This window comes from Apodemus sylvaticus, chromosome 13 (assembly GCF_947179515.1).
Source record: "Apodemus sylvaticus chromosome 13, mApoSyl1.1, whole genome shotgun sequence".
NCBI lineage: Eukaryota > Metazoa > Chordata > Mammalia > Rodentia > Muridae > Apodemus > Apodemus sylvaticus.
In genome coordinates, this window is record NC_067484.1 from 53,543,410 (window position 1) to 53,567,894 (window position 24,485).

At 44.1% G+C, this 24,485-nt stretch overlaps 1 protein-coding gene across 1 annotated transcript in view; it reads left to right on the plus strand.

Annotated features, from left to right (window-relative positions):
• Positions 1-936: 936 nt before the first annotated feature.
• Positions 937-24,485, plus strand: part of Mcc (MCC regulator of WNT signaling pathway) — a 231,444-nt gene continuing 207,895 nt past the window's right edge. The window contains exon 1 of the mRNA XM_052155938.1: positions 937-1,544. Coding sequence (XP_052011898.1) covers positions 1,488-1,544 — 57 coding nt within the window. The 5' untranslated portion in view covers positions 937-1,487. The remainder of the gene's footprint in view (positions 1,545-24,485) is intronic.

Consider the following 24,485-nt stretch of genomic DNA (forward strand, 5'->3'; position numbering starts at 1 on the left):
TCACCCTTTATTTTATTGCAACAGGGTCTCATTAAGTCAGATAGGCTGGCCTTGAACTGACTGTGCAGTAGAAGCAGGCCTTGAACATGTGATCGTATTGCTTTCAAGCTATGATTATAAGCCAGGGTCATCACCCACCAGGCTTGGAAGACTTTTAACTTTATTAGGAAAGATTTCAGGCAGCCCCTCTTTCCCTCATTCACCATGTACACTGACAGTTTCATCCTAAGGAAACATGAAGTCTGACTGGACGTAGCAGTCTTTTTGAGCTTTTCTAATTCATACTTCAATCCCCAGAAATAAACAGCCCTGCTCTGCGAAGATAGCAATGATATTTGTTCTTGATTGGGTCTTACTATTTAACCCAGGCTAGCCTCGAACTCCTATCCCTGGCCTCTGTTGGAGGCTGGAATTTACTGCTAAGCTGGGTGAGGTGTGTTTTTACCCAAGGCAGGGAGGTTGGAGAGGACATGAGTGAGCACTCGAGTGTCTTAAATCTTTCAAGGGCTGGGCACGTTTTATCTTGGTTATGGACGTGAAGAGAATGCACTCTGCCCGGGCCACGTAAAGTGGGAGCCTGACTTAGACTAATCAGGGGAAATGACCGCCCTACACTCTTGTAAAATCTTAATGTACCGTGAGAACCGCTCAGTGCTGGCCATTGTACAATGTTCGGGTTTGCCTTGACCTTATTGAATCGTGGAAAGCGGCTCCTAACAGGGAAGGTTTTTTCAATTTCCTGCACGATTACTCAGGTGGCTTTTCCTGTTTCTTCTCTCCCTTCTGGACCTGGGTCCTGTAATTACTATAGCAGAGACCTGGAAAGATGCCTGCTCTCCCTGCACGGTCTCCTCTGCTCCCTCCCCCCCCCCACCCCTTTCTCCTCCTAGCCCCGCCTCCGCCGCGCAGCCCTTAGCCAGCAGCTAGACAGCTGTGTTCAATCAGAAACCACTTACAACTCCAGACGATTCAAAGGGGGAAACTTCGCTGTGAAGTGCTGCTCGGCTCCGGCTCTCTCCAGCTCTTTCCTCCCGGGAACCCGAGGCACACATCGTCTTCGCACCGGTGCCCAGGCTTCTCCAGGCTTCTCCTGGAGGGTGCCTGAGCTCTGCTGGGCGCCGGCGCGAACTGCCCGCCTGCCGGGTAATGGGGATCTGCGTGGTACCGTAGGAGGGGCGAGGCGGCGCGGAGGGTGGCATCGCCCCGGGACTCCGCGGTGGGAGCGCGGGCGGGTCCCGGCGCCGGCTCTGCCGCTGCAGCTGCTGCAAGCGCAACCCGCTGCCCCGTCTTCAGCAGCTATGGCTCGCTGGTGAGATTCCAGCCGGACTTTCCGTGCCAAGCTTCTCCATCCTTTCTGGCCTCGCTGCTGTCCTGGGTGAAAATGGCTGTCTAGACTGAAATGTGCCGGCGGGGAGCAAGCACAGGCTATCCAGCCTAAGCCTACACTCCGAGGTTTGGGGACGAGCCCGGCTCTGAAAAGTGCAGGCATGAATTCTGGAGTTGCGGTGAAATATGGAAACGACTCCTCAGCCGAGCTGAGCGAGGTAAGGAACTGCTGAGGTCCTGAGCTCCGGTTTCGGTGTCTAGGCTTCCCGCATCAATCCCAGTCTTTCCCCCACCCCATCTCTAGTGAGTCTGGAAGCGTCGCAACTGAAGATTGATGGATTTTTCCCGATCTTGTTTTAACTTGTGCTACTCGGGATCTGACCTGAACTAGCTTGCTATTTCACTGAGAGGCTTAGAAAAGAAAACAGCTCTCTCTTTAGCCACCTAGGCTTTTCCATTCCCATGAGTCCGGACCCAGTCTCTTCACTTATTCCTCCTCTATTCATATGCTACATTCCTCGTAGCAGTCTTAGGCTATACTGAAAGCCTCAGTAACTAACTTGGTGGGGCCCGGACTGTGGCGGTGCTGGAGACCCGGAAAGGACTGATTACTAAACCTCTTGCTTGCCTCCCACGTGTGCCGCGTTTGCTAGGGTTTGGGCAAGGTGGTTCCTTCCTGGGTAGAGATAAATGTCCTGCTCCATGGAGGGGGTTGGGGAGAAAGCACATCAAAGCTGCTTGGGAACTTTATTTCCTGCCAAGGTCTGGACTCCTGTGTCTTTGAGGCCACATTTGCAATTCCTGGGCTTACTCTGAAATGTTAAGAGACCCGCTTTGAAATTAAATAAAGCTTCATCAAACAGTATGCAAATAGGTGAGCAGTAAGGTGCCCAAAGCCACGGTTCTTCTTTGGGGGGTGGGGGTGGGGAGGGGGTGGTTTTAGGGATGTCTGCCTCCTTGTGATATATGAAGAGTACCGGGATACCTATAAAACTGCATGTTCCAAGGAATATGAGGTCTATGTGCTTGCTTCGGACCCTTTGGGTTTCCTCTTAACATCTTGCCTGGGTATGGTGGCCCAGGTCTCAAAGGTCACCTATGCCACTTAAAAGTGTGACGGAAGAGAGGAAGGGGGATCAGAGGAGAGAAACAAAAATGAACGGGAAGCAGGCATTGGTGATGTCAGAAACATCAGGAAAAATGAAAGGACGCCTCTCTTAAAGGGGGAGTGTTGATGAGGGAATCCAAGGATGGGTGCAGTAAACCTCCGAGTTCCAGTAACCGAAGGTAAAGGAATAACCATGCTTGGTGGCCCGTGACATGCCTCTGTGCTCTTCCTGCTGGACTTTGGAGTAGCATTTTGAGGTGTTAGCTGTAGGTAACAGAGACTTGTCCTAAACCCCCGTGTTTACACCCCTGTGATATGGAATTCCGGCTGCAGAAATGCTGAGTGAGGGTGTAATTTTCAAATGGAAGTGAGAGAGGAGGCACGAGGAACTGGGTGAGTTTTGCCCATTTTCTATTTAGGGCAAGGTCTCAGATCTGAACTAGAATCCAGAGTCATACTTCATAGCTATCCCATCCAAGGAGCATTCGGCTGAGATTCCAGGACCACTTAATAATCGAGAACCACGAATGGTTATCTCCCGGAGAGGACTTCTGACAGCCGCTTTTGTTCAGTCGAACTATCTGCTTTAACTGTCATCTAGGAAGAGTGTAACCCAGTGCTGAGATATGGTTTTACTTGAATAACAAAAGCATTGCCAAATGAGAGCATATCAAGAACTCAGAGAGCTTGGGACACTGGGGCTGGGAGAGAGCTGCTTGCTCACTCGCTCTTGGCCTAACTGTGTCAATTAATTCTTGAAAAGTTTGCAAGCAAGCAAAAGGGTCGATGATGTTCTGTGGTTTCGCAGTAGCTGGAAAAATCATACTTAACACTACAAGGCATGTTCTTGTCCCTGAGGAAACCATGACGTTTTCTGCTAACTTGCTCTCCTCATCAGAGTTCCTGCTCTTGTCCTGTGGGTGTGTCCATTCAGATTTCTACCCTCTTGGATTTGGTGTTTTTTTTCGAGACAGGGTTTCTCTGTATAGCCCTGGCTATCCTGGAACTCACTCTGTAGACCAGGCTGGCCTTGAACTCAGAAATCCGCCTGCCTCTGCCTCCCAGAGTGCTGGGATGACAGGCGTGCACCACCACCACCCGGCTTCTACCCTCTTTAGAACCAGTTCTGAGTCCATCCAGCCCTATGCATGCGCGCGCGCGCACACACACACACACACACCATCAACTGCTTTGTTATACTAAAGTTTCGATAGTTGCCATAGCCAATAGATGAAATTATCTTCACTTCTGTACTTATTTAGAAACTTGGTAGTGCAAGAAGGGGTGTGTGGTCCATTCTTATGAACCCTGGATGGCAGTTCAATTTATGTGGATAATGACTCTGACAATTATACTTTCCATAATTATCCCTCATTCTGGGTCTTTAGTATAGAGTTTCTTCTCTTCCCTGTTTTGTTGTTGGTGTTTTGTCTGTTGGTTTTAACACTAGTTTTCCTTTTTTGTGTTGTCAGGCAACCTCCTCCTACTTGGTATTTGATGACTCCTCCTCCTCAACTGGAAGTAGTTAATAAAACACTCAGGGTTTCCCTTTTATATTCTGTATGTCTGGAAGTCACTGGAGGAGTCAAATGCTGGGTCATACGCCTGTTGTTCATTGGTCATTTGTGAAACAGGAAAGTCTCTGAAAAGACCCACCACTGTCCCAGGGTAATCAACAAGAGGTCTCCTTACATTTGTGGGCTTAACCCTTCTTCAGGAGTCTTCTGACTATAACCACGAGAGATGCTCTTTGACAATAGCGTGGATACCGAATTGGAGGAAGTGATTTTTGTTAATTTTTAGATGAAATGAAACATGCAAACACCCTAGTGGGAGCAGCAAACTTTTCTATGGTGCCCAATGGAGGTATTGTCCTCTTTGTATGGCCTGGCCGGGGAGGACAGCTGAGGTAGTATGGCCACCAGGGCTTTGAGGGTGGGAGACCTAGGGCTCAATGTTCACCATTGGTGGCTTTGCAAGTGTAAGGAATAATTTGGAAAGAAACAGGAAATTCCCAACGCGTCCCTGTCTAAATTGACTGATTTTAATTCTTTAGTTTGAATCACAGCATTTCTAGATCCTGTGAATTGACTACAGAGAGTAAATTGCAGCTAACTATGAAGTCAAGTTTGAATAGACAAAAGCAGTAGTAGCGAGAACACATGGAGAAAAATTTGAGAAGCATGAATTGCTCAATTTGTCTTCTTAGCTGTTCCCCCATCCCTGACAAAGCCTGCAGAAATGTTTTTATTTTCTTTAATGTGAGGCTAAAGAAGGATTTCAGCATCAACCAAATTGAAAATGCCTTGAAGATTAAATGATGCACTGTCAGTGACCACCCCCCCCCAAAAAATCAGGAAGCAGAATGAACAGAATGGCCACACTTCCAGTAGCATTAAATTAATCTGCCAACGCAGAATCTCTGTCAAGGGAGAGGTTTGGTGTCTTCCTCATTGGCTTGAGTTGGACCAGCACTTAGCTCTGTCTCTGAAAAACTTGTGGGGCCAGTAGGGAGTGAACCTTATTTCTCAATCCATCATTCTACTTGGCTCTTAGACCTATTCAGACTTTGGAAAGAAAACATCTTGAGATGCATCAGAATTGAGACTTGACTCAAGTTCACTCATCCTTGGGGAATAGCTGTCTGCTTGGTCTGCCTATCTTGTAGACAGTTACCTATTTATGTGGAAATATCAAAATGTGTTTTTGAAGTTTCCCATTTCCCGGTAATCCTTAAAGCCTCTAGAGACAAAGAACAGTTATTTTCTTCTAAAGTAATCAATTTTTATTCTTTGCACTTTTAACATTACTTAAACAAAGAATGGGCAGAAATTCTCCATCACTACTTTGCAAAGACTGCATGCTGCTGAGGGTATGAGTGTTTCTGTCTGTTTCTTTGATTTTTGAAGCATCCTTCATCAGTTCTGTGCATTCCAGTATAACACAGTACCACAGAAATTCCCCCTTTACTTGCTGGACAACATCTGAATGCCTGTCACTTTATTGACGCTAATTAAGATGCTGACTTGTACGAAAGAAAGTTGTTCCTTGCATAGATAATTTTGTGTGACGATGTATATGTAGCCATTTCATGGATATACTTACTCTTCACCACAGATTAATTACATCAATATTGCAAGTTGCTTGAAAGATTTCCCCCACGCTCTGTACTTTGTACGCCTCCATCTTTATAGAATCACAGGGCACTGCAATAAGTTGCTTAGTGCTGATCCTAGATCATAAACAATAGTACAGTCATGCCAAGGCATAATGTAGAGTCTTGGCACAGAGGTGGTTGTCCTACAGATGTTTACATTTATGGATACCTACTTCTTTCCTCCCTGGAACAAAGGTTGGTTGGGTGATACTATACACATATACAGATAGATATAGAACTGCAGACACATGTATGAATAAAATAAACCATTTATATAAATATCAGTCTTATTCATGGCATTGCTGTTTGGCAGCAGTAGATGTGGATTCCTTATGACTGTGACCAGAGCAAGAGGCTTACACACATGGCTGACAGGTCGTGCTTGCCTCCGAGCTGGCAAAGCAGCTCCCTTCTCTTCCATATAGCTTTCTTCCTTTGTTGCTTTGGGTTTCCCTTTGTCGGGACAGGACTGGCTGTAAGCTTCTGAGTGTCTTTTTTTGGGAGGTGGGGGTGTGGGAGGTGATGAGATAAGCTGTGGAATAGCCCAGGTTAGTCCTTATCTCCCTATGTGGCCTCTTGACTTCACATGTTGGAATTATAAGCATGTGACACCATACCCAATTTGTGTAGTGTTGAGGACCAAAACCAGGGCTTTGTGCGTTTGTGCTTCATCTCCTACACTGCTGCCAGATTTCGTAAGTGTAGGGTTGGCACAGGGTTGCCTTTTTGTTTGGGACAGCTGTGTGGCCAGCCCAAAGTCTAAGGAGTGAAGAACTGGATGCCACATCTCAGTGACAGAGAACATATGTAATCCACCCCAGAGACCACAAAATGACAGAGCCTATCTGGGCCTGGGTCCCATAATTCCAATGTCTGGTGACAGTTGCAATGGTTTTATGATTTAGTTTTTCTTTCAGAGAATTGTAGTAACTAGCGTTTTCTAAGCACTTCCCAGAGAACTAGCATGCTGAATTGGAAAAAAAAAATCCCATGAGAGACATTGTCACAGTCATGATACAAATACAGAAAATGAGACATTTGAGGGGGGCGGCAGCATACATACATCAGGCTAGTGAGATAGCTCAGTGGACAACAGTATTCACCACTCAAGCCCAAAGACCGGAGTTCAGTCTCTAGAGCCCACCATGGGAGACGTAACTTCTGAAAGTTGAAGATTGTCCTCTGATTTCCACACTTGGTCACATACTCATGATCACACACAGTCAGGAAAGGTGACAGATCCTACCAAGGCCGAGCAGCCCAGGAACGGGAGGCCCTGACACATGCCAAGGCCAGCTTCCTCTAGAGCAGCAGCACAGGTTACTGCGGCTTCCTTTCAATAGTTTCTGTCCAAGTGCTTGGCTTTGGATCACATGTTCTTAGAAGGGGGTATTTTATTTAATAAACCTGTTTAACTTGATTTGCATCGTAAGTCCCGAGCCCTGCTCGGATACATGTTTTTGATAACAATGAAATGGATATGATTAGGGTAAAGGGCCTTCCAAAGGCTGAAGAATTCCAGGCATTGAATTTCCAGAGCCTGAAAGCAGATGCAGATAAGAGAGGAATGAATGATCCTCACTTAACAGAGGAGATAGAAACCGAAGCCCTTGGTTGTACCCGAGGCACCTGAGGACTGCTGCTTTGATATTTGAGGCAGAACTAGTACTCTCCCTGCCCCTGCTGGCAGAACTCTGGTTCCTATTAGAGTTGGCCAAGTCCCTGCGGGGCAGAGGCAGCTGAGGCTGGGAGGTTGACAGCTAAGGCTCCGTGAGGCTAGTGTGTACTGTCACAGTGAGGCCATGACTCAGACCCAGTGGAAGAGGAGTGGATGGAGCCAAAGGCATGGTGTCAAAGTAACAGGGGAAAGAGGAGAAGTGTGATATAAGGACTGGTTGGCTGGTTACAGTTTATGCTGGTTAGAGGTTAGGCTGGTGAGGTGCCAGAGAGGGAGTGGGGAGAGGAAGAGAGAGGAAGAGGGAAAGAGAGAGACAGAGACAGAGATGGAGAGAGGGGGACACAGAGTGATAGAGGGAAAGAGACAGACAGACACAGAGAGAATATAAGATCTCTGACCTCAGTGTGGGCTTGAAGCTGTTCACTCCTACCCAAGACTGTTCTAACCTTAAGGAAAGTGCCTGTTGGTACAAGACTTGAGATGACAGGAGTCTGAGTGGGCAGACTTACCTGGAGTAGAGGATGCCATAGGGTGATACTTAGGGAATAAAGCCTTTAATGAATAATGGTGTTTTCCCCAGTGCAACTCACAAGGAAGACTTCCTCCTCGGTGAGGAGGCAGCTGGAAGGCCTAATCTGCACTCAGGGCAGCATTAATCTGTTGATGAACACATCCCAGGAAAGCAGGATGATGTGTAATGTATTACATACACCCTGGGAGGGGAGTGTGTGTTGGCAAAATCATAGAACTGGACAAGACTATAAATATGTAAATGAATAAATACATAAAAGTCCATACTTGCAGGATACAGGTTATGTGCATGATGGGATGTCATAATACATCTAATACGCACTGTGTTTGGGTTTTTTTTTTTTTTTTTGAACTACCCCTTCCCTTATTGAACCAATAGTGCTCCCTCATTTTCTAAAGAAAGGTTACCTGGATTGCACAAGCAAGTTACATCGGCAGAGCAGATATTACACAGACCACAGAACTTCTTTGTCTTTCCTGGGAATGTCCTTTATTCCTTGCTGACTCAAAACAGCTAAAGTTACTACATAGGAGGAAGAGGAATTCTTTTTTTTTTTGGAAGGCTTGCATTATCATAATGAGTGACTAAGAGTGTATCTGTGCAAATCCATCAAGATACTGCTTAAGTCAGCAATGATGGTAAAGCCTGGAGGATGAAAGCCCCTTAGGGGAAACAACAACAACAACAAATTAGCCACTATTGATTCATAAGGAAAGCTGTAGGTCTGGCCCACTGACTTGGCAGTAAAAGCTTGGTTGGTTGGGAAGTGCTGTTCTTGGCAGCACAGTGTAAGGCAGATTCCTGGTCATGAGATTTTTATGAGTGTATGGATGCCTGGTAAGACAAATGGGGGAGAGCCCAAAAGTTCCCGTTATTGATGAATGGTAAATAGAAATGTTTACAAAGCCTTATAGCATGTGTATGTCAGTTACCCTCAACTGGACTTAGGAAATGTACCAGAGTAGTTATCAAGGGGAGGAAGGCCAACATGGAAGGAGAGTGCCCTGCAGTTAGGAAAGCACAGCATCCCTGCTTGGCTAATGGGGAGAGTGGGAATTATTGCCTGCCATTGCTTTCCTTTGACTTTCTGGACCTGTTTGTAGAGCATCCTTGGTTTCCTTGGGCTCTTTGTTTTCCTCCACTACCCGTGGTGGCTTCTCCAAGCTAGCTCTGCCTCTGCTCTTTTCTGTTCTGAACACTTATTATATTATTATTAACGTGTGTGTGTGTGTGTGTGTGTGTGTGTGTGTGTGTGTGTGTCCTTAAGGACACCATGAGCTCTTTACCAGACCATCCTAAGTAAAACCAATCACTTCTGTCTTATCCAAACTTTTTTTCCCGTGCCTGATGAGGAAACTGAGTTCTGAAGCTTGCAAAAAAAAAAAAAAAACAAAAAAACAAAAAAAACTGCACCATGGGGTGTCCCCACTAGAGTGTGCACTTTAAAATCTTTATTTTTAGAAGAGAAATTCTAATTCCATGGTGACTCTTGCCTACCTCCGACAGTTCCATAGCTCACACTATTAAAGTAATTGGAATTCATTCTTAGCTGTAACTTTGGTTTGGGGCGTACGGTAATCTGCTCTCAGGTTTTATTGATTCTGGTTGGTTATTGGGTCTTATCAGGTTGAGAAACCCAGAAGAGCACTTGTGTTCTATGTGGGGGCTAATTGTTTATTGGTTTGATAGTTGCTTTTAGCTTCTTGCCAGTGTATATGAATGTGTGTGTTTGGGGAGGGGTCATAAGGATGAGGCAGAAGAGGAAGAGGATGATATAAATTCTTTATATAACCTGGGTATCAGCTGTGTTTGTTCCATATCTTGATTTGTCTGCACTGGTCTTTGTACAATGCTCTGACTTTGGTATTTCCCGATGGAGTCACAGTGAATACAGAATGAGGCTTGCAAGGGAATCACTTCTCTCTATAAAATAAACAACTTTTTGTGCTTACCCACAAGGGACTCAGATCCTCAGGAGTGAGGCACAGAGCCAGCGAGCGAGCGAGTGAGCCTCCTGCATCTGGGGGCAAATGTACCTTTCGAGTGCAGATGGACACGTAGTCATTCTATTTGGAAAGAGCAATCTCTGGTTACATGAGGCAAACACGGAGTTAAGAGTTCTCACCAGGACATGGGAAGAGTTGTGTTTTCCCATCTCATACTGCTTTCACAGTGGCTAGAGAGGAATTCCAGGAGAGAGCTTTAGCAAAAGGGGCCTGTGGAGAGCAGCCAGGAAGTCGGATGCTGGTCTGTTAGATTAGATAAAGGTTATTTTTAATTTCTTGGTGCTCAGAATCTAAATCCTGGCTAAACCAAAATCAAATTTATTCCACACTTGGTAGGGAGCACTCTGATTAAGTGTTTGGCTGAGGACACAGCATAACAGGAGGGTTCAGGATGGCTTTGCTGATTGTTAAACAGCCCCACCCCCACCCCAGTGAGGAGGAAAAGGGGGGTGAGTTGGAACCAGGTCAGGAAGATTCATTCCCAACATAGAAAAGTCAGATTTAGGGTTCCTTATTTATTTTTCACTCCTTTATACAAAGGAGTCTTAATCTCTCTCTCTCTCTCTCTCTCTTTCTCCATCTCTTCCCCTCTCTCTTCTCCTCCCTTCTTCCCTTCTCCACTCTCTCCTTTCCTCCTCTCCTTTCTCTCTCTTCCTCTCCTTCCCTCCCCCTCTCTTTCTCTCAGTCTCCTTTCCTTTCTTCCCTCTCTCCCCTTCTCTCCGTCTCTCCTTCCTTCTCACTCTGTCCCTCTCCCCTCCATATCTTCCCTGAATGATCTCCCCGGGATGAGTTAGACAGCTTCTTGTTTGGGGTCCCCGAGACAGTAAGAAAGTGCTTTCTGGACCTGTGTGTAATTACTGCAGAGGAAAATGTCTGACGCTGAATAAAGCTGCCTTTAAACCTCCTAGTTCCCCAAGTGGCCAAAGGTGGATGTTTTGTTTGTCATATAGGGGTCAGAATAATATGTCCAGTGGCTAGGAGAGGTCTCTGACTTTTGGCCACCCTTACTGGCATCCCCCAGGGGGTCATAGTTCACATGCTGTCTCTCTAACGTCATGTTTGTAAAGCTGTGACCCCTGAAGTCATAGAAATCCCTACCACTTCCCAGCTAGGGCAACCTGTGCAAAGTTACCTTTCTGTGCTGAGCATTTTCTGTTATAAAGAAGTGATAACAAGCATGTATAGTCCTTTCCCACCACTAAGACCAGTGACACAGCCCACACGGTTTATCCTCCTGCAGACTGATTAGTGGGAGCTCTTTCAGCTGTGGTGGTAACAGTAACCGCTCACTACAGTGCTTACTGGACAGTAAGTGCTAAATGGAGAAGTGCTTTCTAAACAGAGGCATTAGTAGCTGTAACTGTGAGCACTGATGGAATTTAAACGAAGGGCTCAAGTGCTGGCTAACGTGTCCTGACAACAAAGTCCAGGAATCTCTGCTCACTGCTGATGCTTTTCCTCTCTTGCCATTCATGCGGGAAGTGCGGGAAAACATTGATCCAGATATAGGCAACTCTTAGGCAGGTTTTTTTTTTGTTTTGTTTTTAAAGAATGGTAATAGATTTGACTTATCTTTAGAAATAAAGGATATTGGCCTTAAAGAATGTTAATGAACTATTGAGTCTCAAGACTGATTGTTTTACATTTTCTTACTTTGTGTGTGTGTGTGTGTGTGTGTGCGCGCGCGCGCGCCCTTATACACACACTTGTGCACATTTGCTTGTACAGGGCAGAAGTTGATGTCCAATGTCTCATCTGGTGTCTTTCATTCTCTACAATACATTCCTCTACAAGCCCAGGGCTGATTCTGCTTCTTATGCTTACTCAATGTCAGGATCATAGACTTGTCTTGTGCCCGCATTTTCACATAGGTGCTGAGATTCAGACTGGGGTTCTTGCACTTACATCGCTAGCACTTTACTGAGTCATCTCCCCGCCCTCTAATTTTTTTATGTTGAACTTGTTCTAACTTTGTCCTACCTATTGTATTGTCAAGTTGCTTTTGTGGGGAGAAACTCAGCTTAGAAGGCGCAACATGGGCAAGGGAAAACATGATAGGCCATTTGCATGGTTTGTATAATGATTGCTTCAGCTGAATTCCCCTGTGAGATGTAGGATATAGCTGTGTGGGTGGGATAGGAGCTCTGCTTTGCAGTGACAATGGGTGCAGAAGGAGAAACATCTGGAGTCAGCAAGGAGCCTGGTGAGGCAATTAGAGAGGACTTGGGATGTGCCCCACAGCAATAAAGATCTCTGTTTCTGTGTACCTGGGCTGTATCTGACCGTCAGAGGATAAGAAGCTGTATAGTCTGCTGGTATTCTGAAGTTGATTAGGAGATTCTTGTGTTTGCTAAGGGGAAGGAGTCAAGAGTTGGGTGAGAAGGACCCTGACTGAAGTCCTGTCCTCAAGCCTTACCGAGCGGTGATTTTAACCTGGTCCTTTTCAGAGGTGGAGTCTTCGACACCCTTGACTCCACTTCCTGTTCGTCTCTGCAGACTGTCTTCCATTGATGTTTCCATGCCTGTTGCATAAATACTTAGCTCTTAGCACTCTAACATGATCTGCTTGCCTGTTTATCATCCTTGGAATATCTCCCAAGAGCTTCTAGTTAGGGAGGATCAATGACTAGCAAAGTGCTTTCTCCTCAGAGTGGTTTTGTAGTCCAAGTGACCAGATATGTCATAATTACAATGATGAGTGAAAAGTGAGACTAGTCTAATTGGTAGAAAGGGCTCACACCGGCAGCTACATTCACCAGGGATGTATAGCACAAGCTGTGCTCCAAGTTCCCTATCCCCAAAAGGAGATGATGTTAGCTGCCCTTCCAGTCCTTTGCTTCTGAAAGTGATCCCCAAGCTCCAGCTCCCCACACCCTCAATGCACTGGGATCAGAGACCTCTGCTTCCTGCTGAGTACCACAGGACTGAATGTGGTTCTAGGTGTCCTCTCGGGAGGGAAGAGAAGAGCAGGGTCTAATCCTGGGCTGCCAGACTGAACCCAGGGACTGGAAATGTTGCATTGTGGTAAAAATGGTAACTGGAGAGGAGTGCAGACAGCCTCCAATGCTTAAGATTTTTCAGTGGCACAATGGCACAAAAATGGTTCGGTAGACACCATACTGCACCTTTCATTCTTCTCCTCAGCTGCCAAAATTCAGTCCAGTCTCTTTGGATGCTAGGCAGCAGCAAGCCATAGCTTCCAGTCAGCTGTGAGACTGAGAATGACCAACCCACAGTCTACAGGGTACACTGCTGCTAGGCTATGCTATTCTAAGTTAGGAGGAATGAATGCGCTTTAGCTGATGGTATTTTCAACAGTCTATCAGAGCGTAACCTCATGGTGAGTCAAGGGTATCTATACTGATACTTTGCTGAAATACTTCCAGTGGGGCAGCATGGTACAACATTATTTCTGTCTCATCAGGTAGGTATTGCTTCCCTTCATTTGAAAAGCAAAATATGGGATGTGGGGAGAAGCCTCCTTGGTGAGAGTGCTTGCTTTGCAAGTCTGATGACCTTAGTTCAGATCTCCAGCATTTATGTAAAGAGCTGGGCAGGGCCGCAAACATCTACAGTCCCAGTATTGGGACAGGAGAGACAGGAGGATCTTTGGGACTTATTAGCCAATCTAGCCAAGTCAGTGAGCTGTGGGTTTATAAGAGATCCTTGAGTTGGGCCACAAGAAATAAGTTGGAGAATGATTGAGGAACACTATCGTCATTGACTGCTGGATTTGACATGCACTTGAACAGATTTGTACATTTGTACACACACACACACACACACACACACAGCTGAATCTGTTCCTTTAGAAACATGCTGCTTTACATACAACTAAACCCTTTGGTTCTTTGATGATCCAAAACAACCAACACTTGTGATATGCCAAAGTATCTTGCCAGTGGTAATTAGTATCACTAAATGAGTACTGAGCATTCATGTTCTGGTTAATGAAAAGTAAGATTGTTAGCATTCACAGGAACGGTAACCTAGTGCCTTTAATCTTATGAAAGCCTCTTTCCAAATTAGGAAAGAATCTGTGGTGTTGAAGGTTGGGGCTTTGTTTCCAGTTGAAGGTCAAGAGAATTGTTCTCCATAACAACATTCTATGTATAAGTGTCCTGTATGAAAAAAAAAAGCCTTTCTCATATAGGGGAAACTCCACACAGCAGTAAAAATTCATTTGCAACTGACAGAAATATGTAAATTGCTTTTCTTGGGTGAATGATTCTTAATCCAATAGGAATGACAGAGTTAAAATTCACTCAACCAATTTGAGTTTTTTAAAAATGTCAGAGTTCATTGTCCCTTTATGGAGTTCATAAGGTATTCCAATCAAGTTTGGGTGACTGGTCAGAGTCATCCAAAATATCACACATTCAGATTACCCCAGTAGTAAAATTAACTGTTTATAAAGGCAGCCAAGTACATGCTTTGGTGATTAGGGTGGCTTGGATCATTTTACTTCTGGTCTGGATGCACCAGCTCCAGCTCCGGCTTTGCACATGCATTACCACCGAGCTGTGTCTCTAGTCCAGTGGCTCTCAACCTTTCTAATGCTGCAACCATTTAACTCAGTTCCCTTGTGTTGTGGTGCCCTCCAACCATAAAATTATTTTTGTCACTACTTCATAACTGTAATTTTAATACTGTTGTGAATCATAATGTAAATACCTGTGTTTTCCGGTGGTCTTAGGGGACCCCTGTAAAAGGATCCTTTAACTCCCACCCCAAAGAGGTCGCAACCCAGAGGTTGAGAACCTTTACTCTAGTCTCACACAACATTGGATTATAAATTTCTGGACAGCAGAAGCTAGAGTCTAAAGTAGTAAAAACTTAGGGAGCGTTTGTAATGCTTAGGAATAGGTCTCTAAATGAGAAAAGTTTTTTTTTTTTTTTAAGATTTATTTATTTATTATATGTAAGTACGCTGTAGCTCTCTTCAAATATTTGTTCTTCTGGCTTGGACTCTGCTCGCTGTAGCTGTCTCGACATCCCAGAAGAGGGCATCAGATCTCATCATGGATGGTTGTAAACCATCATGTGGTTGTTAGGATTTGAACTCACAACCTTCAGAAGAGCACTCAGCGCTCTTAACCACTGAGCCATCTCTCCAGCCCTGAGAAAAGTTTTTTAATGTTTTAAATATATAGGGCACTATTATACATAGAATGTTGTTATGAAGAACAATTCCCTTGACCTTAGAAAATCCACTGTGTGTCAGTTTTGTTCTGTATTGTCACTTCCCCTCTTATTGCCTTAGAGTTTGAGTTCCTTAACCTTGTGGCCATATTGTTGACCTGTATTTCTGGTCACTTGTCACCATTAAGTTGTAGCATCCAACCAAGTCATCAAACATCAATACTCTCAAGGTGCCTGAGTGTCTCTGGGCCTCTGTAATACCATGTTTGCCACTTCAACTGGTTATCCTATTCATAACCACACCAAGGCCTGTCTACCTCCTGTTCTCCCGTACAACTTAACTTGAGTACTAGTTTCCTTGAAAAAGGTTCTCTGATGCTCCCACCTCTCATAGGTTTTAGCCCTCTCCTATATACCCACTGTGTAGGTATCACTATTTCTGACAGGTAATACCCTAACCAGGCCTGCAAGCATTTTATGTCTCCTTAGAGTGGCTATTAATCACCAGTGATCCTAGCTATTGCTGAGTGCCTTACTGTGAATTTTTATCTTCTTATTGTCCCAGGAGACAGGGCCTGCCTATCTTCAGGGACAGTTGAAGGATGGAAGCTCTCACTAGGATCAGGTTGAAACTGGAGCCTCATTTTGCCCACTGCTTGCACCCTAGGTTTTGATTTCTCGGATCATTCATCGTCCTGGCTTTCAGAGCTGACATCTCTAAGATCCTGGGGGGGGTGGGGGGTGGTAGTTGTTTATGGGTTGGTAGGTTGAAGTAGGTTGACGGACATGTGAAATTTGAGATTCGTAGTGAAATTTAGTGCAAACTGAGTCTGGATTTGGGCATGTTGTGTTGGAGGTGGCTAGTGGACATCTAGGGGGAGATATGTAGTATACATACTGTTGGATATTAGGTAAGACAGAGTCTAGGATTGGGGAATCTTTGGTTTCCACTGTTCTTCATTCATGATGCAGGTGGCTGGTGGATGAGGCTGTTATATAATCTATTCTACTCTCTTCACAGTTGATATCTTCCTGTATCATATACGAAATAGTATTCGGTAAGCCAAATGGTTGGCGCAATGTAGCCTCAGATGTTGGTCAAAGCATCATGGCTTTAACTTATGTATAATAAATGTGTGCTTATGACAAAGAATCCACCTTCAAAGCAGGGTGTGTTTTAAAAATCATGGTTCTTTTTTATTTTTATTTTTTTATTTTCTATATTCTTTGTAATCATGGTTCTTTAATATAATTTTAAATAGAAATCTGATTAGTTTAATCACATTGTATGAATTAGGTATACCTTTGGCTCAAAGAAATGGTGGAAGGGAGTAAATTATGCAGGTGTGACTGTAAAAAGTAATTCATATTCATAAAGCTTTGGAAAATAGATGGGTAAACACCTTTGTGATTCTACTATCAGGTAACATGTTGGTGTGTTCTTTTAATTATTTAAAGACTTCATATTGAACTCTTACGACATTACATTCTATTTCTTCACTTTTTTCTTTAAAAAAAAAAAAACCCTCCAGATCTTCTAAGTTTTAATGGTCAACCTTATTTACCACATATTTAATTGCCTACGGAATAAGTATATTGCCTTAATTTTTTTTGTATGAATGAGGCACCTGTATGACTTTGTGGTCTTTTACATAGCAGTCCTCTCTAGGGGATACACTGAAAAACCCCTTCTGAGTGCCTGAAATGAATAATATTGGTGTAAGCTGTTTATTCTTGCAATTATCATACCATGTCGGAGTATAACATAGGTTAGCAACAGGAACTAATATTAAAGTTGATCAGTACATTGCAACAAAAGTTACCCATCTCATGTATTGTTTACTTCTGGAATTCTCCACTTAATGTTGTTTAACGAAATTCAATTGTATTTAGTTTGAGTGCACGTGTGTGGGTGCACCCATGGAAGCCAGTCACAGGACAACTGCAGGCACTCTGTTCCCCCTCCTGCCAATCCAGGGATTGAACCAGAGTCCCCAGCCTTGGCAGCAGGCACCCCAGATGCTGAGCCATTTTGCTGGCCCCACCAATGACTATTTTTGAACTGTAATTGGATAGAGGTAACAAACTGCAGGAAGCAAAACTGTGGAAAGAGGCAAACTCTTATCTTTAAGGGAAGATCAGAGGGAAGCCAAAGAGAGGCAGGCATTAGGGAAGGGTAGGGCCTTAGGCTGAATCAAAAAAAACTTGCTTAAATGAAGCAATGGAGGAGGGAGTATATTGTGGAAAGTTAGCCTCCGATCTCACAGAATGAAAAACAAAGATACCTTGAGGCCCTGGGGTGGTCTTTGTAAAGAAATTGAAAGACTATAAAGGTCAGGTTCTTTTTTTTTTTTTTCCTTTAAGACTAAACAACGGGCTATATAATAAATTGGAACCATCTGCTGTTTTACTCTGCTCTGCTTACTTTAGCTTGTGCCTGCTGCTGAGGAATTCCTTTCAAATGGTGAAGGAGTGTTGCAGGTGCTGAGGAAGCAGCTGGAGCAGAGGACAGAGGTCATCAGGGCCAGGCAGCAACATCAGGAGCCAACCTGGGCTGCTGGGCCAGCTCCCATCCCCATTACCCATAGGGATCTAGTGACTGTAGCTGCTGTGGCCATGACGTTCTGATCTGTGGGGTATGAGGCTGGGAGTAAGGTTAAACCACAAAGAGAAACTAATTTTAGAAAAATGTTTTGAAAGGTATTTCCTTGACTATCTAATAATATGACTCTGCTTGTATACAGCTGTATGACTGTATCCAAGTGACTAATGTTACTCTGCTTCTGCAGACTTTTCTGTGGACCAATCTAACTGTGTGTGCATGTGTGCAGACGCGCTTTTGTGTGTGTGTGTGTGTGTGTGTGTGTGTGTGAGATAGGAATCAAACCTAGGGCCTTGTACATGCTAAGGTTGTTAGAAATGAAAATAGTCTAAAGATACCTTGTGCCTTGGTCTGATTATTTCAACCCACTGAAACAATGGACCCCAAAGAGAATGCAGTTTCCCCAAGAATCCTGCTGTGAGAAGGTAAAGGTAACCACAAGGCTGGGAACTTGTTTCAGAGAGAGAGAGAGAGAAAGAGAGAGAGAGAGAGAGAGAGAGAGAGAGAGAGAGAGAGAGAGAGAGAGAGAGAGAGAGAGAGATATTTCACACAATTCCGTCTACTTGTCAGGTCATCTTACAGGGAGGGACTGAAGCCCAGACAATGGTGGGTCAGTGGTGGGTGGGACCACACCTTCACCAGGACAGCTATTTAAACGTTGATCTCAGTTCAGGACCTCAAAGAAGACTGCAGAAGGAGGGGTATTCAATGGGTCTCTTTGTCTCTCTTCCCAGTGTGGCCACATTGAAAAAACAATCTCCTTTCTCTGGTTTTTTAAATTTGGCCTCTTTATTGGCTTATTGAGGAAGTGTGGCTGGATCTGGCTTGGAGCATAGGTTATGACCCCCAAGTTCTGCAACAGTACTATTGAGTTCTAACCCCATTCCTGTGGACCAGCCTAAGATCCCTGGAGCACAGTGGAGTCTTTCCTAATCAAAGGAGCTGCTGAGGGGTATGCCGGTTATCTCTGCTTTAGTGGTGACTTCCTGTAAAGAGCTGGAAGATTATCACTTAGAAGTGTCTACATAGAGCTGTTTGCTGAGTACACTTCTATAGTTACAGGGCTGACTTCATTTTTGTCTAAAGTGGATAATACCACAATGATAATCTAAAACGTTTAACCCACTGATTTGGCAAACCGTGCCATGTAATAGACTGACCAAGGGAATCTGAGAGGCTATTTTTGAGGAAGAATGGAGGGTCTGTTACAGCCTCTCCCTCCCAGGTGTTTTTTGTGTCCCTCCTGCTGTCCCCCTGTTAGGAGCTCATTAATCCATTTGCCTGCTCCGGATGGTGCCCTGGATAGCAGTTCTAGGGACCAGGATAATCTTGGGGTTTTGCTGCTTTCCGGAAGCGAGGGAAAGCCTGCGAGTTGTGTGAGGGAAGCCATCTGCAAGCTGGGCTTGTTCTCTGTCCCCTTCCTGTGGCGTGTTGAATGCCAGACTGGAAACCCAGGCATGGCACAGGAGCTGTCAGAACCTGGCACACTAGCTAGAAATGTCATTCACCACAAATTTTTCTCACGCAAAGATACAACATTCATTCAGAAATGTGTATGTATAAAAGTGGAGAGAGTTGATTGTGGGAACTCGGACGATCAAAGCATTCACACCGATGATTCCAGTGTAGTGTGGAATGAGGCCCGTCAGAGGGGATGGCTGTAGAAACCCGACTGTTTGAATGCCGGGAAATAATTTCCAGAGCGCTAGTCTCCATTCAATTTCATTAGCTTTCCAAGTATTTTTAGTCCAAATTAAATTATCTGAGCACAATACAGATGCTTTCCTACTGACTTTCCCTCCTTGCTGGAAAACCAAGTTGGCTTGCTAAGAATTGTACCACCAGTAGCAACGGAACAGCTTCTGATGAGGAGCAGAGCAGCTCCTGATGCCTGTAGCCAGGATGTTGCTGCACCCTGCTACCTTGGTTTTGTGATCTTTTAGATATCCTAGGAAGTGAGTTCTGTATGTGTCCTGCCAGAAGTGAATCGCTGTTTTGGGTCTCTTGTTCTAGAAGATACTGCCCTGCTTCACACAGCTGTTGAACATGGTTCAACAACATATGAACAGAGGTAGCTTCCCATAGATATCATTCATATATATATATACATACACACACACACACACACACACACACATCTGTCCCAAGAGGAGCTCACAATTGGAGTTTAATTAGGATTATAAAGTGGTTGGCAGGTCTGGGAGGCAAAATAAAGGAGATGTTGTAAGAGTGTATTTTATGGTAGAGGAGCTTCCTAGCCTATCCCAAATGATACCAGCCACCGCTTGCACACCGTTTATTTTGCACAAGAAGATTCCTGATCTTCATTATCATGGCTGTTCACAGTTTTATTTATCTTTTCCTTGACTAATAAAATTTGGTCATGAAAATAGCCTTTTTTGTTGTTATTTCTTGCAGCTGGTTTTTGCCTAGCACCACCAACTGCCAACTTCTACCTATTCTGTGAAACTCATGTTGGGTTTCCTGTGTGCACACTCATTTATATATGCTTTAGTGTGTCTGTGCCTTGTTTCTCTTGTTTACACTTTGCCTGGCACTACAAGCTTATCATTTTCAGCAGCTGGGGGTGGCTGGTATTTTGAGTTCTTCTCTGTTATACCTAATATAGTACCAGACATCAAAGAAAAACCAACACAGACTGATGCTACCATGAAGCAGGCTCAGCACAGAATAAAGCACAGAGCCCCTGACCTCCATCCTCATAGAATGTTGCCAAAGATCTGGGATCTCATCCCTGAACTCCTTCTACATGTGGCTGTTAGAAACCCCTGAACAAGTGGGGCTCTGCTGATGTACAGAACACTGGAGATGATATTGCATGGATGTGGGACTTTGTCTACTGTAAGGGGAAAGGACACACATTTGTGATATCCCCACTGTTGGTAGGAACCACATAATGATTCTGTGATTGGTACTGAGTCAATTTCCAATTTTAGAGAAAATCTTTATTTTCCTTCCCACTCCAAAAGGTTCTCTGTGCCCCCTTCAGCACAGGACACCGGGACGAGTAAAGTGGATTTGGAGATTTCTTTATCTTCCTTTCCATTCCCATGTATTCATTCCTAATGATTCCGCAACAGTCAAACACAGCAGTAAGTAGCAACAGCTTTGTCCCCAACTTCTTGCCCTGTTTCTACAGTTGCTGTGGTTAATGGCCTCAAGAATTGGGTGCCACCCGATTAATTGTGTGTGTGTGTGTGTGTGTGTGTGTGTGTGTGTGTGTGAAAGAGAGAAAGACAGAGAGGGGGGAGTGTGAGAGTGTGTGTGTGTGTGAAAGAGAGAAAGACAGAAAGAGAGAGGGGGGAGTGTGTGTGTGTGTGTGTGTGTGTGTGTGTGTGTGAGAGAGAGAGAGAGAGAGAGAGAGAGAGAGAGATTTTCTGTCCTGCCCACATATTGTAGTGGTTTTATTAGTTTGGAATTAAAAAATCAGATGAAGGAAAACAAAGTAAAAGTAGCCTCATCAGGTCAGATACGACAAAGTAATTCCCCAGACCTGACTCACAGAAGTGTCTCCTTACATTCAGAGCTTGATTCACAGAAATGTCTCCTTATATTCTGAGTTTTATTGCTTTATCATTTTTAAAAGAGTCATTACTGTATCTTGTGGACAGAATCAGCTCGTAAATCTCAAAAAAGCTAATTATGTTTTGTTACTAGTGTTGCCTGAATCCTGATGAGCTCTGTCCTGTTTCTCTCTCTCTGTGTGTGTGTGTGTGTGTGTGTGTGTGTGTGTGTGCGCGCGCGTGCGCGCGCGCGCAGAAAAGTATGTCCTGGTAATTGCAAATCACTGAGAAAAGAATGATATTTTGCCATTAAAGGAGATTTGTACTACTTGGTTATGCTAAAATGAGCATGAGAGAGTCCAATTTCATATCAAAGAGGGTAATTATACTGCTTCTTTATTATTTATGTAAATCTCTTAGGGAAAGGACAAGATAGAAGAACACATTAACCTGATAGGATATGAAGCATATTCTCTCCCTCCATTCTCTTTCTGTCTCTGTGTGTATTTGAGATTAAAACAACAGCTATGCAATATATATATAGATGATGGAGATACTTAAAATCACACACAGAACAGAAAGGGCCGGGCCACCCAGTCTCCTGTGTTAGAGACAATGTTTGCATGTTGCCTTACATTTGAGTGCCTACTGTGTGCCTCGTTTGATAAAGAGCTTGAAGCAGGGATTTAAATAACTTGTCTAAAGTCACAGCATAAACAGCAGAACCTCCAGTAACTAATTTTGCATTTCCCTTTCAGAGGTAACTAAAACTAAGGCAAAACAAAAAATTAAATAGCAAATACAAACAAGCTAAAGATAAGCAACCTTTAATTTAAAAATAAGGATACACTTTTGGATGTATGCAAATGCTCACATGTCAAGGTGTGTGTGTGTGTGTGTGTGTGTGTGTGTGTGTGTGTGAAGGTCAGAGTCAGTTCTCTTCTCCCATCATGTGGCTCCCTGGGATTGAACTCTGGTCCTCAGAATTGGCTGCAAGCCCCTTTACCCACTGAGGTATTCCACAGCCAAACAAATGGTAATTTTCAATGCAGAGAACTGTGCTGGAAGTAACTATTTTTGTTAAGCTCATCAGTCATCTTTGATTATACAAGTATTCGAACTTCTGTTAAAGTCACCCAACAATCTCTGCCCTGGAAATTTTGGAAGTAAAGGCTGTCTGTGTTCCTTCTCAAGTTCCTTCCAGCAGGTGAGGACTGCAGGCCTGTCATTTGTTTCTCCTGGATACTAAGTTTCTTTCTGAGTTCTCACCAGGCAACTCTTCACCAAAGCAAGGAAAATGAAGTTAAGAAACTTGTCTTGTGGCTAGAGAAGTGGCTTAGCAGGTTAGAGTTGCTTCCTGCTCCTCCAGAGGTGCCAGTTTCCAATCGATACCCACATCGGGCAGCTCACAACTGCTTGCAATTCAGGTTCTGGGGATCTGATCACCTGACAACCTCTGCCTCCTCTGGCTCCTAAATTTGTGTTGGTAGGCAGGCATAAGCAAAACCAGTCTTTTAAAGAAGGGAGACGTTCCCCCCACTCCCTTTTAATTTGCTGCACTGGTATTTGAAATCTTTACAGAACTGTAGTTCTCCTTCCCTCCTTTCCCCATCGTTGTGATATGATCTAAGTTACTTACTGCTTGGCCTTGAACTCAGTTGCACTGTGTAGTCCTGGTAGTCCTAGAATTTGCAACCTTCCTGCCTCAGTCTCCTGAGCGTTGGGATTATGGGTGTATACCACGACGCCTCGCTCTTTCTCAGCTTTCAGCACTGAGGCCTTGTAACGGATCGTATTCTTAACCTAATCGTGTAAGATAAAGGCTTCAAAAAGAACCTCGTATCCAAAATTACAAAGCATTTTCATGTGCCACTGTGTGACAAAGGGAGTCTGGCAGGGAATGGGATGAGTGAGAAACAGGAAAAGGTAACTTTGAGGGCTTTTTAATCGCAGGAGGCTGTTAGAATTTTAATTTCTTTATTCTTTATTTTGTATGATGATTCTCCTTTCTTATAATCACTTGAAAGAGTTTGATGTGTGCCCGTGTAAGTATCAAAAATATGTCTCTGTTAAGAACCGAGGGGAGCCATTTAAATCAGCATGTGCTCCCCATCTCCCCATCTTGTTGGAGGTAAACTGAACATTTCTTCTGATGGGCTGGCATCAGTTATCAAAAGATGAACAGTTTGGATCCACAAAAAAAAAAAAAAAGTGTCTCCCCTGACTCTATGCACATATACCCATACGTGCACAGGCATGTACATGTGCCAGAGTACGACTTTTGGAAAAGTGGTTCTCTCCTTCTACCATATGGGCTCTGGGGAATCGAACGTAGGTCATCAGACTTGGTGGTGAACATACTTACCAGCTGTGAGCCATCTTGCCAACCTATTTAATTTTATTTAAAAATCTTCTGTCATAACCGAATCTTAAGAACCACTATATCTAAAACCACTTAGTCTTTTTTTTTTTTTTTTTTTTTTGGTTTTTTGGATTTGTTTTTTTTTCGAGACAGGGTTTCTCTGTGTAGTCCTGACTGTCCTGGAACTCACTCTGTAGACCAGGCTGTCCTAGAACTCAGAGATCCGCCTGCCTCTGCCTCCCAGAGTGCTGGGATTACAGGCCTGAGCCACCACCGCCCGGCTGAAACCACTTAGTCTTAAAGAAAAGATATGCTGGTGTTACTGCAGAAATCTTTAAAAAACATTTTCTCTTGAATACATTAAAAAAACCACATTTAAAGCCCTTAGCTCGTGGGGTGCCGTCATTTATCTGCCAACCTGTTGTAAATAAAGGTGAATTGGGTTCTATAGCTCAGCTCTTCCGTGTCTTCCTCCCTCTGGGACACTTTATGCTCATTTCTTTCTTTTGGGAGTTTACAGTTCGGCTTCTTATATCTTATGTGTTTAAACATCTCAGGAGTGTAGCTGTCCCTTAGGCAGAATGCACGGCGTTGCTTGGCCTCCTGTCTCATCTTTGCCTCAGCTCAGGATGGAATCCCAAGCCTTGAAAAGTCACAGCAGCCTGCCTGCCGGTGGGGTGTTCTCTGCTCCTCTTCAGCAATCATCTTTATTGCTGCTAACTTCTCCTGATTGCTGCTCTGACATTTCCATGAAAATTACCCAGGGCAGCTCAACTACATAAATTAGTCCCTTTCTTAACAAATAAAAAAAAAAACCATTGACATTTTGGCAGTGCTAAACTCATTAACTGTATTAGCCAGGAGTCCTGCTTTTACTGAAGAGGCATCCTGAGCATGTGACTGCAGGTTGGGGAAGATAAAGGCCCATACAGATCCTAATTAGCAAGTGTAATAAATGGCAAAACAGTTTGTGGGACTCCCTGAATAACATTAATCAGATTTAGAAAGCTACCACAATTTAATCATTTGTTTCCGTGTGACTGTGGGG